This window comes from Trachypithecus francoisi, unplaced genomic scaffold, assembly GCF_009764315.1.
Source record: "Trachypithecus francoisi isolate TF-2019V2 unplaced genomic scaffold, Tfra_2.0 Lachesis_group17, whole genome shotgun sequence".
Lineage (NCBI taxonomy): Eukaryota > Metazoa > Chordata > Mammalia > Primates > Cercopithecidae > Trachypithecus > Trachypithecus francoisi.
In genome coordinates, this window is record NW_022681462.1 from 13,780,866 (window position 1) to 13,793,140 (window position 12,275).

At 35.8% G+C, this 12,275-nt stretch overlaps 1 protein-coding gene across 6 annotated transcripts in view; it reads right to left on the minus strand.

Moving 5' to 3' along the window:
• The window catches only part of WDPCP (WD repeat containing planar cell polarity effector), a 493,313-nt gene that overhangs the window by 381,895 nt on the left and 99,143 nt on the right, over window positions 1-12,275 (minus strand). For all 6 annotated transcript variants that reach the window (XR_004443968.1, XM_033239210.1, XM_033239211.1 and 3 more), the window contains exons 2-4: window positions 6,998-7,082; window positions 1,732-1,779; window positions 827-871 (exon numbers count right to left, since the gene is read on the minus strand). Coding sequence is in view for 5 of the 6 variants with exons in the window: in XM_033239210.1 (XP_033095101.1) it covers window positions 827-871; window positions 1,732-1,779; window positions 6,998-7,058 (154 nt within the window). In the remaining variant the exon portion in view is untranslated. The remainder of the gene's footprint in view (window positions 1-826; window positions 872-1,731; window positions 1,780-6,997; window positions 7,083-12,275) is intronic.

Here is a 12,275-nt window from a genome sequence, read left to right on the forward strand (position 1 = left end):
TTAAACTCATATCTATTTTATCAGAAAAATGAATTCATCTTTGGATTCTCCTCATTAATAATTCCAAACAAGAGTTACATGTATATTTGTGCTTATGTGTGTGTTGCATGTACATATACATATGTAGTATACATAGATACTTAAATTTGAGAGTAGAATTGCTATATTTCTTATTTCAGCAAATGAATTTGGGCCTCTAAACAATTTTGATGTAGAACGTATGTGCAAATTTTTAAATCTGTGTTGCAGCTACTAATACATTATTTTTTTAAATTAAATGTCAGTTCAACCATTTAAAAAACAAGAGAACAAATGGGATTTTCAGCTCTAGCTATAATCCAAAAAAATCTTAATGTATGTTTAATTTATGTCATTGAAACCATATTACATTGTCACCATAATATATATAACATATACTGGAGATCAGAAAAGACTAGAGTGAATAAAATGCTAATACTGATATTACAAATATTATTTTCTTAAAATGGGTAAGACATGTTAACAATTTAGGCAAAGTATGAATAATTAAATGTTACTATCAGAATTTAAGCTTGGTATAATTATCTTAAATATACTAATATATAGTTCATTATGAAAGTTTATGTTTATATAAACATACATTTTATCAAAACTGAATAGAGATTTCAATGGTCTAAATTAGAAAGGCCTGACAAATACAATTGTTACTCATATGTTTATATTCCTAACTAATGGGAATTTAAGAAATTTGGAGGGAATAATGTTTCCTCTTTGTTCCAGATGAATATTTTATAATACTGAACTTTCCAGTTTTATAATAATTCCAAAAAATATAAAGTAAGCTTACACTCTGCCAGCTTCTGCTTTTCTTCTAAGTTACCATGCTCTGTCGCTGATATTGTAGCAGAAGGGATAGAAAGAAAAAAACAAAAGTAGAATTTATTTTTACTATAATGCCTTACATTTTAATATGTACACGTATAATGTATTATTAACATTACATGCATTATTGAGATTAATAAATTATGCTTAGATTCTAAAAAGACAGTTGAAAAAAAGGCTATAATTTGGATGTTTTCATTTCATAGAGATATTTCCTAAATTTGCAGTGAAAGGGCACAATAGCTGGACCAATATCCTGAGCTTCCAATCTCATCAGATAGGAAAGAGAACTGCAACAGAGCCCAGAACAGAAGCTGCTTCAGTCTGTCATCAGAACCATGAAGTCAGCCTATTAACCACTAAGCTAAGCACACAGGATGCTCACACAAGCCCACTTCAACGGAGACCAAAACAGGAAGTAACTCTAGCTAGAAAGACCTTTTGGCCCATCATAAAACTTCTGGGATTAACAGGATTAATCAGATAAAGAAAATTGATCATTCACTCAGAAATGCCTATTTCAGATATCAGGTGAGGATCCAGGAGGCCAGCATCAGTAGGACCCATGCATTAACAATGCCCTCTACTGGGACACTGATAAATAAACGTGAATAGACTGCCCTGTTATCAGCCTGATCAGCCGGAAAATGAAAATTTTCATGTCCTTCTACAGCATTTTTTCGATACTACTTTATTTTATATAGAACAGATAGATATCAACCTCAGCATTTTTCTAAAGAACTGACGGGACTTTTCTTAAAATTCTAGAATTTATCTAAAGCTCATAAGAAGAGCGTTTTTAATGGTCAGTATTTCATGGTTTAGAATATTTAGTTAATAAAAATTAATTGCACAGAATGGGTATTTTACCTGGTGGATCTTTCTTGTCATAATACTGGTAAATCCCAATGTTTCTATCTATAGAAAGGAAGAAATAACATTAAATTATGATTAAAAAGTCCCCAAGAATAAGAAGCCAAGCCATACTATATTAGGGGAAGGGTAGGGAGAAAAGCAGCAACAGTCTCCTTATGTTACTAGAAATAAAATGGCTCAAAAGCATCTGGAGATGAGTTCATGTATTCTAGGGATATGCAGAAACTGGAAAGTTTATCAATCTAATGAGAAAAGATTTACACAAAACTAGAATGGCATGAGAAAAAGATTAGTAAAGAACTGAAATCAAGAAAGACCAAGTTTTCTCTTTCACACATCCTCTGATATTTTTCACAGGGCGCTACCAAAAGGAACTGCCACTAAGCAATGCCAAATGAAATCAGTGGATGGAAGAAAATGCCCTGTTGGATTCTGAGCTGTGGTTTTCTTTTCTCTAATTTAGCTCAAGAGTCTAGTTCTTATCCTATGGCATTTGGGAGAAATCCGCAGAGGAGAAAGGGAAGATTAGAGGAAGGTTTGGATAAATTATTATCTGAAACTTGTTTAGGCAGGGAAAATCCCTTCTAAACCTAAATTCGGACACTTTGCTGGGGCTACCTAAGAAGCAAAGTTGGGCTTCCCAGATGTCAAGATTCATTTAACCAAGGAATTATTCCAATTTAAATATAAGATAACAAAATAATTTTGTCCATTTTCTTCATATCTATGAATAATAAAATATTTCTTTCATTGAAGGAACGTTTGTTTTCTTCCATACAAAATAATTCTCAGTTACTAACATAAGGATAAAGAGTATAGGTGGAAGCAGTACAGGCTGCCCTCTAGTGACTGACTGCTCCAGACTTTCTGAAACTGAATAAGACTTCAAAAAAAAAAGTATTACTGCTATAATTAACTTTTCAAATATAGTCTTTCAAAATAGTCAATTGCATGTACTTGTTAAAGCTCTATTTTATTCATCATGCCATTAGTAGAGGCATACAATTTTAAAGAATGCAGTTTATGTCTACTATTAGACTGAATATATCTAATAAGGATTTATTGTGAAAAATCATGAGTAGGACTTCTTGGATACTGATATTTTAACTGTTGTCCTGGATGGTGATTTTATGGGTGTTTTCACATTCTGATGGTTCACAACATAATCTTATGATCTTTACACTTTTCAGTACATACATTATACTTCAATAAAAAGGCTTTTTTAAAATCTAAGAACCATAGGCACTATATATGCAGACAATATCTCTATTAAAATATTCCACCCTATAATTATACCCATCATTCCATACATCCAAATATATGCCACAACTCTAGAACAGAACTATGAAGATCATAAAGAATCCTGAATTATTTGCACAAGTCTGACCTACTGCATCTGGCCCAGAGTGGGATTGTCAAAACGCAAGCAGAATAAAGAGAGCATCCAGTTAAGAAAACCTGCCCTACAATGGGTGCCAGAGCTGGATGAGGAAGGTGTCCATTCAGAGAGTCAGCCTGACACGGTGTGTTGGAACTCCAGCAGGGTAAGAACATTCTCATGAAGCAACGGCCTGGTGTGGGTATTAGAGGCTAAACAAGGTAAGGAGAACATTTACATATGGGGGCAGCCCAACATGGTATATCAAATCCACATGGGGTGAGAAGGGTATCCATACAGGGGAGGGAGCAGCCACAGAGATAGTGGATTGACTGCAAATAGGGTGACTGATTAAGTAAATAAATAAAAAATAAGGGAGCTCCAGGTTTCCCATTGTCTGAGAAGAAAAATACAAATATAGAAAGGGAGAAAATTAGAATGAACCCTATGGTGGTAGATAGGAATGAGATGTACCAGTGTGAACTCATGGTTTCAACATAGAGAGATAGACAGATATAGAAATAAATGTGGATGTAAATATGTGTGTATACATACACACATACATTCTGCAAGCTCTGTCCACCGAGAGGGCCTGGGAGCAGCAATACTCCAATAATGAGTGCACCTAAAGCAGAACTTGGCTTCTAGACACCCTTACCCTCTAAAAGGAATAAAGCTCCTTAGAGAAGTGACTGATTCCTAGGCTAGGAAGAAGAAATTACAACATGAGTCTGGAACATTTGTTGTACCAGAAAGAATTAAAGTGCTCAGATTTTGACAGGGACATGTCAAAAAGACACAGAAGCCAGTCTGAAGAGGGTCCCTCTGGCCACATCAGGGACAATTTAAACATCAAAATAAATAATGAAATAAAATAAAATAATGATATGACTATATTATTACAACTGCATAAAGTGGAAAACTTGAATCCACAGAGATAAAATAAATTGATCATATATAATAATATATTTAAAGTGTGATGAGGAACAGAATATTTACATAATTTCAAGGTGCTTCCCTATGAAATACTTACCACAAAGAAAAAACTAACTTTGCAGTGGAGAAGCCTAGCAGACACTATCTTATCAGGTAATCATGAATATCATCAGGAAAGGGACAAATTGAAATTATGCACCACCTGATAGGATGCACTGAAATGTATAACCTGAATCTAATTGTGAGGAAATTTCAAATACAACCAAATTTAGGATCATCCTACACAATAACTGGCCTAACATCTTCAAAAATGTTAAGGTCATGAAAGTTTAAATAAAAAAAAAAAAAAGAAGGATGAAGGATAACCCAGAATGAAGGATACTAAAGAAACATGGTAACAATGCAATGTGTTACTGTAACAAAAATCCTTTTCCTAACAAAAGAACAATGATGGGACAACTGGTGAACTGGTTCATTTAGACTGAAGTACATCATTATTAATTTCCTGATTTCAGTGGCTATACAGTAATGCAGGACAAAATCCTTTTTGTAGGACATACACATGAATGTATTTGGGGTGATAAAGCATCAGGCTACAACTCTCAAATGGTTCAAGAAAAAAAATTCTCTGTACTGACAATTTTTCTGTAAGTTTGTGATTATTTCAAACATTTTAAAAATAAACATCGAGCATAATGACAGCACATTAACAGGGTTACTAATTTAGTCTAGATAGCAGGAAAGGCTTCTCTAAGTGACTTAATAAACCTGAGCCCTAAAGAAGTAGGATTCACAAAAGGTTAAATAGAAGAATGTCCCAATAGAGAGAATGGGTAGGTCCTGCAAAAATGCAGTTGGGGTTGAAGACTATTCCCATGGGGCTACTGTGCACCACTGTGTGATTCTTCTCTAAAAACCATTCACTGACTCAGAATAGAAGGAACAGGGATAGAAAACTTGAGGACACACGGAGGGGTAGGGAAGGCATTTGCTGGGCATGAACAGAAGACGAGGGGTAAAAGGGGATCAAGATGGAATAGCTCAGACTTCCAACTATGGCGTCCAAGATGGGTAGGAAGATATGTGAAGAAGTCCCAATGGACTAGAAGAATGTCAAGCAATTAAAAGACTGACCATCTCGAAGAAGCATAAAACCTAGATATATGAGAATAAGGGAATAAGATGAAAAATGGGGAATTATGATTAGAAAAGAAAACATTTCAATTAAAGATTTCCGCCAGCAGTAAAATAAGTTCACTTTGGGATTTCTTTTTTCTGTTTTCTGAGATTTCTTTACACTTTTGAATTTTGAATTTTTTCTGCAACACATTTTTAATTTCCAAGAGATTTGTATAATTTCAAATGTTTTCTGAAGCTTCTGTTTTTGTTTCTTGCTTCACGGATTTAGTATTTTTCCTTAGGTCCCTGTTGTACTTTTTTCCCCCTTCCTACATTATCTCTGTTTCTTCAGAGATCCATTCACCTATTCATTTTGTTTTCTTTCCTGTTGAAGATATTCCTCAAATATCTGGTGATCCTTAGTTCTCTGTTTGTATTTACAAGTGAGGCACTAAAAAACTGATTGGAAGCCCTGTGTAGACAAATAGAGCTTGCCAACTGGTGAGCTTCACCGATCAGGCAAGGACCCGGGTATTTCACCAAAGAATTCCCTCAAACATCTATGTACAAAGGTCTTCTTTCTAGGGTCATTCAGTCATTCCAGAGAGGAATACCTCAAGCCCCTTCTTTCTTGGAAAGTATACAAACAGGTATGACATTCTCAGAACCAACTGTGATTAAGAAGACCTCACCCATCAGTATGTAGGCTTCCTTCCATTTCATGCCTGTTTTCTGTTCAGCAGGTCTTCCACTGCCCCTGGTGTTCCCAACTTTAGAGCCTCCTTAATTAAGTATTTCCACAGCATGAAAGGTATCTCACAAGTTCTTCTGCAAACTTTCACGTCCCTTTACTGTCACTCTCATGATACATACCATCTTCTACAATATCTGGCTCCTCAAATTCCTGTATCTTTCCAGAATTTTGAGTCCTAAATTGGCTGTCACCGGAACTCTCCTCTGCAGGCAATTTATATTCAGGTTTTACAGCTCTGCTAATTCCTCTTTCCCTCCCATCTTCCAAAATTTATCCAATTTCAGTTGTCCCCTCTCTCGAAAGGGTTTATGCCTTCTTTATTTTTATTCCTTTATTGGCATTTTAGAAGAGTTTTAGGAGGAAGCAAACGAATGTTAAATCTACTTTAACTGAAATTTCAATCTATTTACATTTTAAAGCAGATAAACTTGATGAAACTATCACAATCATCCTTAATTCTATATTTGATATGAAGGAACAAGACTTTGTAAGGTAAACCATTTTCTTAATAATGATGCTTAAGTGATATAAATAATATTCTTCTCCTAAATACAAGTGTTACTTTGTATAATTAAAGATTTTTAAAAGATATTTCTTATAAAGTATACTACATCCTATGTTAATAAGCATTGTTAAAACATACATATTATTCTCCCCCCAAAAAATGTGAAAAACAAAGAACATGAAAATAATTGTACATCTTAGCTATAAGTTTGAAATGTTATTTTAATATCAAATAGAAATGCCTTTACCATTAGCTATCCTGTACATATTTATAAATATAAATGTTATTATGAAGAATCCCAGAAAAAAAATTGAACATGTGTATATCTTAAGAGAGAACAAACATTAAGCCAATAAGATTAATTTTCAAAACTGAAAAACTAACTCAAGCTGTAAATATTAAGTTAGTAAGAGTAATTAAAAGGAATTATTTTCCATTAACCAGTTTTTCATTAAGCATAAAGAATGCAACTCCAGCTGGAGAATTCAGGCTCTAACCTTTGCTAGTACTTATTTATAATGGTGTAACATATTTGAAAAATATTGAAATTAATCCAGAGCTCATTTACCCGCAATGTGTAAGGTATTCTTCAAAGACCACAGGTGCAGTTCAGTCAAGCAGAAAGACATCTGATGGCAGAAGGAATCTCTGTCCTGTTTAAAAAATAATTAAAAAGAAGTGCCAATTAATTATCTTCTATTGCCAATAAAACCAAGATACCTTAAAAAACAGTAAAAAGAATCATTCGCCACAACTGTTATTTGAAATATGGTCCATTAGAATAAACATGCTCTAGTGTATCCTTGGTTAACCATCCAGAAATAAACTCTAGAAAGAGGAAAAATACACTCCTTTTCCTGGATTTAGTATGTCATCACATTGAGAAATGTGGTAAGAAGAATATATATAGTATTTGGGTTTTCAATAGCATATGTTTGGTTAAGGCTCTGAGTATATTTAGAATTATTTAGTATTTAAGCATTTTTTTTAAGTTTATTTTTAAGGAAAGGAAACATCTGTTGGTAGTTATTAAGTACAAGCACATTTTGTGGTGCATCTTTGGTATATAAAGCAAGTATTTACAATATCCTACATACAAACAGGCTAATTAAAGTGAAATTTGCAAGGTAAATGGTATATAGTTACTATTATAAGAAACATAATTACTTAAACGTAAACTCTGAAACCACATTAGCATTCAGCTTAGTATGTTAATCTGCATGTCATGATGGATCCAGATATTTTATTCTGTGGGTTTTTTTAAAAAAAACAAGATGGTAATAATATACATCTTGTATTCCCCCTAGCAGGGGCTAGGGATGGACACTATCAATACTTTTCTTTTTAATCAAATACTACCTCATCGATTTGGACTGATTGGGAGAGGGCTAGTCTGCATTAGAAAAAAGGTCAACATTTTACAAATGTTTGAAAGGAATTTATGTAATTTTCAAATGTTTGCTTGGAAATCCATATAGTACTAGACTGTATTTATGTTATACTACATATTAGAAATACATACAATAATTTAAACTATAGACATTTTATTTATAGAATCATGAAAGAAATGTTCTTTCTAGTAAACTTCTGAATGATGAAGTTTGAAAAATATTTTAAGACATTTTAATGGAGGAAAAATCTTTTGGCTTCTTTAACATTAGGAGTGACTAAAAATATTTCCCATAGTATCCATATGGGTGATAATCCAAAATAATTTCAGACATAGTACAAACTTCCTTGGCCTGCCCTTCCTCCTTACATTTATGTGACCTCAGTGCACTTACAATCAAGAAACAGATGCATGTTGAACTAATGCGATACAGTATGCTACGGACTGAAACGGCAGAATGAAAAATGTGGCAGCACAGAAGAGGGGCCCAATCTTGACTGAACAGCTGGGCTGTGAGAAAGCTCAGAGAAGTTGTGAAATGTTAGTGGGTCCTCAAAGAAGGATAGGATTTCACCAGATGATGATGATGATGATGATGATGATGATGATGATGGAGAAAAAGATGAGGAAGAAAATGATGGTGATAACAACAGACAACACTTGTTTCGAACATTTTACATGTATTAACTCTCTTAATCCTCATAGCTACTCTTTGAGGTAGTACCATCAGTATTCCTATAATGAGGAAACTGAGGCACAGAGTGGTCACATAACAAGCAGGTGGTGGAGGCTTTGGATCTACCATAACAAGCAGGTGGTGGAGGCTTTGGATCTACACAGACTAGCTCCAGAGTCTGTTTGCAACCACAGTATTCTACTGTATTGGGGTAGACAGAGTTATGGGAGGGAGTATATATAGTATATACAGCATGACCCGGTCAGGTGCCGTGGCTCATGCCTGTAATCCCAGCACTTTGGGAGGCCGAGGTGGATGGGTCACGAGGTCAGGAGATCAAGACCATCGTGGCTAACACGGTGAAACCCCGTCTCTACTAAAAATACAAAAAGTTAGCCGGGCATGGTGGCGGGCGCCTGTAATTCCAGCTACTGGGGAGGCTGAGGCAGGAGAATGGCGTGAACCCGGGAGGCAGAGCTTGCTGTGAGACGAGATCGCGCCACTGCACTCTAGCCTGGGCAACAGAGAAAGACTCCATTTCCAAAAAAAAAAAAAAGAGAGAGATGGCATGACCCAAGGATGACAGTAGATTAAGGTGCACCGTGGATAGTGATAGAAAGGTGAAGTTAGAAAGCGTAAAGAGGAAACAGGCTACAATAGTAAAATTTGGGTTGATCTGAATTTACTTTCTTCCATGCATTAAATGCCTTTAAAGGTAAGAGATGAAATAAGGAATCCCTCAATCCCCAGATCTGCTGTGCCTAGATGCTGGCTGCCATTGTATACAGGTATGGAGTTGGAAAGCTAGTGGACTGCATTACTAACTGAAAGAATGCAGTTCATTATCAGCAAGCAGTAGAGAAAAAGGGATACTAAGCTAGTTACTAATTTTTCAGTTAAACTGAGTATTATCTTTCAGAGTTGTCACTTTGGAAGTGACTCTAGTGAGCTTACTATTACTGAAAATGTTTCCAATGCAGTGTTCTTTGGAATTGCTTTCAGTTCGTTTTATGAGGCTAATTTTAGAATTGTCATCTTACAGTTAAGCTTTCTTCTTAACTAAAATACTTACTGTATTAGAATATGTAAACTGCAGCCTTTTCATTTGGAAATGTGAGGTCTGGAATGTTTGTTTTAAAATATCAGCTAATGAATTAAATATTTATTTTTCATCTATTTAGCTTAATGTGTGGATTCTAGAATCTGCCTGCCTGTTTTCTTATTCTAATTTCTCAGCTTAGTAGCTAACTTGGACAAATTACCTAACTTCTCTATTTCTAAGAGTCCCTAGCTATAAAATGGGTATAATAAAGTACCTACATCAGGACTGCTTTCAGGATACACTTACTCAATTACCTTAACACTGCAGTTGCTGCTTTCTGTTACTCAGTATATCTATCACTACGCAAATTTGTATGGAAAAAAATAAAACAATAAATATGATCTCTGACCTTATGTGGTAATCTCACAGTATGAAATAAATAACTACTAAGCACAATAGGCGGTTTATGAAGGAAAAACATCCAGATGTGGAGAATTACGATACAAGAGAAGGTATTTGAATTAGGACATGCAAATGGGTTAATATTCCATTGCAAGTAAGAAAGAAAAAAGATGGTAAAACAGGTGTATACTTCCTCTGACATTCAGCATCAAAAGTCACCAACTTCTATACTATACTAGAAAAATAAAAGTTATATTCCTCAATTTAGTTTTTATTCAGATACCAGTAATACTAATTTATGACAACTTGCATAAGACAAGGCTGAAGTTTAGCTGTTTGTTGCTATATAAAAAGTCTTATCATGTAAATTAAATACAGATAAAATTTTATAGATAAAACCAAAAGACTGCACCTTTACTTACATATCAAAAGAAGATAACACTTGAAATTTTGTATTTCAGTTTAAATCAATTGAGTAATAATTTGTCAAAACTTTCTCCTTATGACAGAAATGGAGAATGTAGTGTAGTTTTCATTATAATCTACACTGGCTATTTCTAAGAGGCAGAAAAACACCTTTTACTTGAAAAACTGATAGGTCCACTCCCCATATCTTCATTAAGTTTGAAAGTCCTAAATTAATAAAAAATTATACTGTTTCATGGAGAATAAGCAAAATGAGATCTGTGAAGAGCTTCAAAGCCAAGAGTCAAGCCATTAATTCTCTACATTTGAACACGGGAAATCCTGAGCATAGTACAGTACAGAGTATGACCTGGACTTGTCTTCCAGCTCAGCACCCACGATCCATATCTAGGTCCAATGCTGGTGGGAAGACTGAGAAAAATATACAAGATATTTCTCAAAATGCTCTGATGTACAAACAACGCTGCTCTAGTTTCCCATTAAAAAGCACAGGACAAAAGAAGGAGAGAGACATTCTCCTCCTACTTAATAAAGGATCCCTTTGTGGCCCCACAAGGGACCTATCATATAAGGATGGAGAAGCTGGCCAGGCGCAGTGGCTCACACCTGCAGTCCCAGCACTTTGGGAGGCCGAGGCAGACGGATCACTTGAGGCCAAAAGTTTGAGACCAGCCCGGCCAACATGGCAAAACCCAATCTCTACTAAAAATACAAAAATTAGCTGGGCATGGTGGCACACACCTGTAATCCCAGCTACTTGGGAGGCTGAGGCAGGAGAATCTCTGGAACCCGGGAGGCGAAGGTTGCAGTGAGTCAAGATCATGCTGTAATGCCCAGACCCGCGATGACCCAAAAGCAACCACCAGAGTCCAGAGACAAAGCCAAGCGGCAGGGATCGCTTTATTTCGAGTTCGAACTCGGTTCCCTCCAGCTAGGTATCAGATCCTAGGGAGAGACCCCGAGCTCGGTGTTCAGCCGTCTTTTATAGTCAGACACAAACGAGTTACAGCAAGTTACAGAGTCACTGGGGATTTTTACAGTTGTAGGTTACAATTGGCTAACATTTAAACATTAGTCATTTGTTCATTGGTTCCCGCCCTTTGACCAAACCACAAACGGCCGCTTGCCCTGCTAGGGTCTTTCCAGATAACCTTGTTGTTTTAGCATTAAGGGGAGTTTCCTGACTTTTCTGGCCTCTGATATTCAGTATTTTTCCACTCCTCATTCCAACCTTGTTGTTTTAGCATTAAGGGGAGTTTCCTGACTTTTCTGACCTCTGATATTCAGTATTTTTCCACTCCTCAATGCCACTGCACTCCAGCCTAGGCGACAGAGTGAGACTCCATCTCAAAAAAAAAAAAAAGAATGGAGAAGTGGCTGCAGGAAGTGGTGCGCAGCAGAAAGTAAGCAGGAATGGTGAATGTGGTGGTATCTAGACAAAGCAGAATCTGTATCCAGCAAAAGCAGACATGGGTGGTCAAGGAGTGGCCTGTATCATCTGAAGAAATAGCAGCAATAATTAGCAAGTAGTGGGTACATGGATGAGAAGAAAATGGCCAATGTCCATTAGTAGATGACTGGACTGGTTTAAGAACAAAATGTCACAACTCGTGTGGATTCCCCAAGATCTGTGTCATTAAGGAGGGAGCTTTGCAAGTGGTCATGCATTAGCGGGGGAGCGGGGGGAAGACAGTCAAATGTGGGTTATTCATCCTCCTTTTTTCCTTAACTTCAAATATCTCCCAAGAAGATCAGGTAAAACTAAAGAAAATTAATGGAGTAAATAAAACAAGTTTGTAAAAATCTATAATAAGTAGATGAGCAAGGTGGGAGGACCAAATCAATATCCTTTTTAGTCTTCAAGCTTTGTATGTCCTGCAGGTTTTTTAAAGGACTCAAGTTTTTTAAAG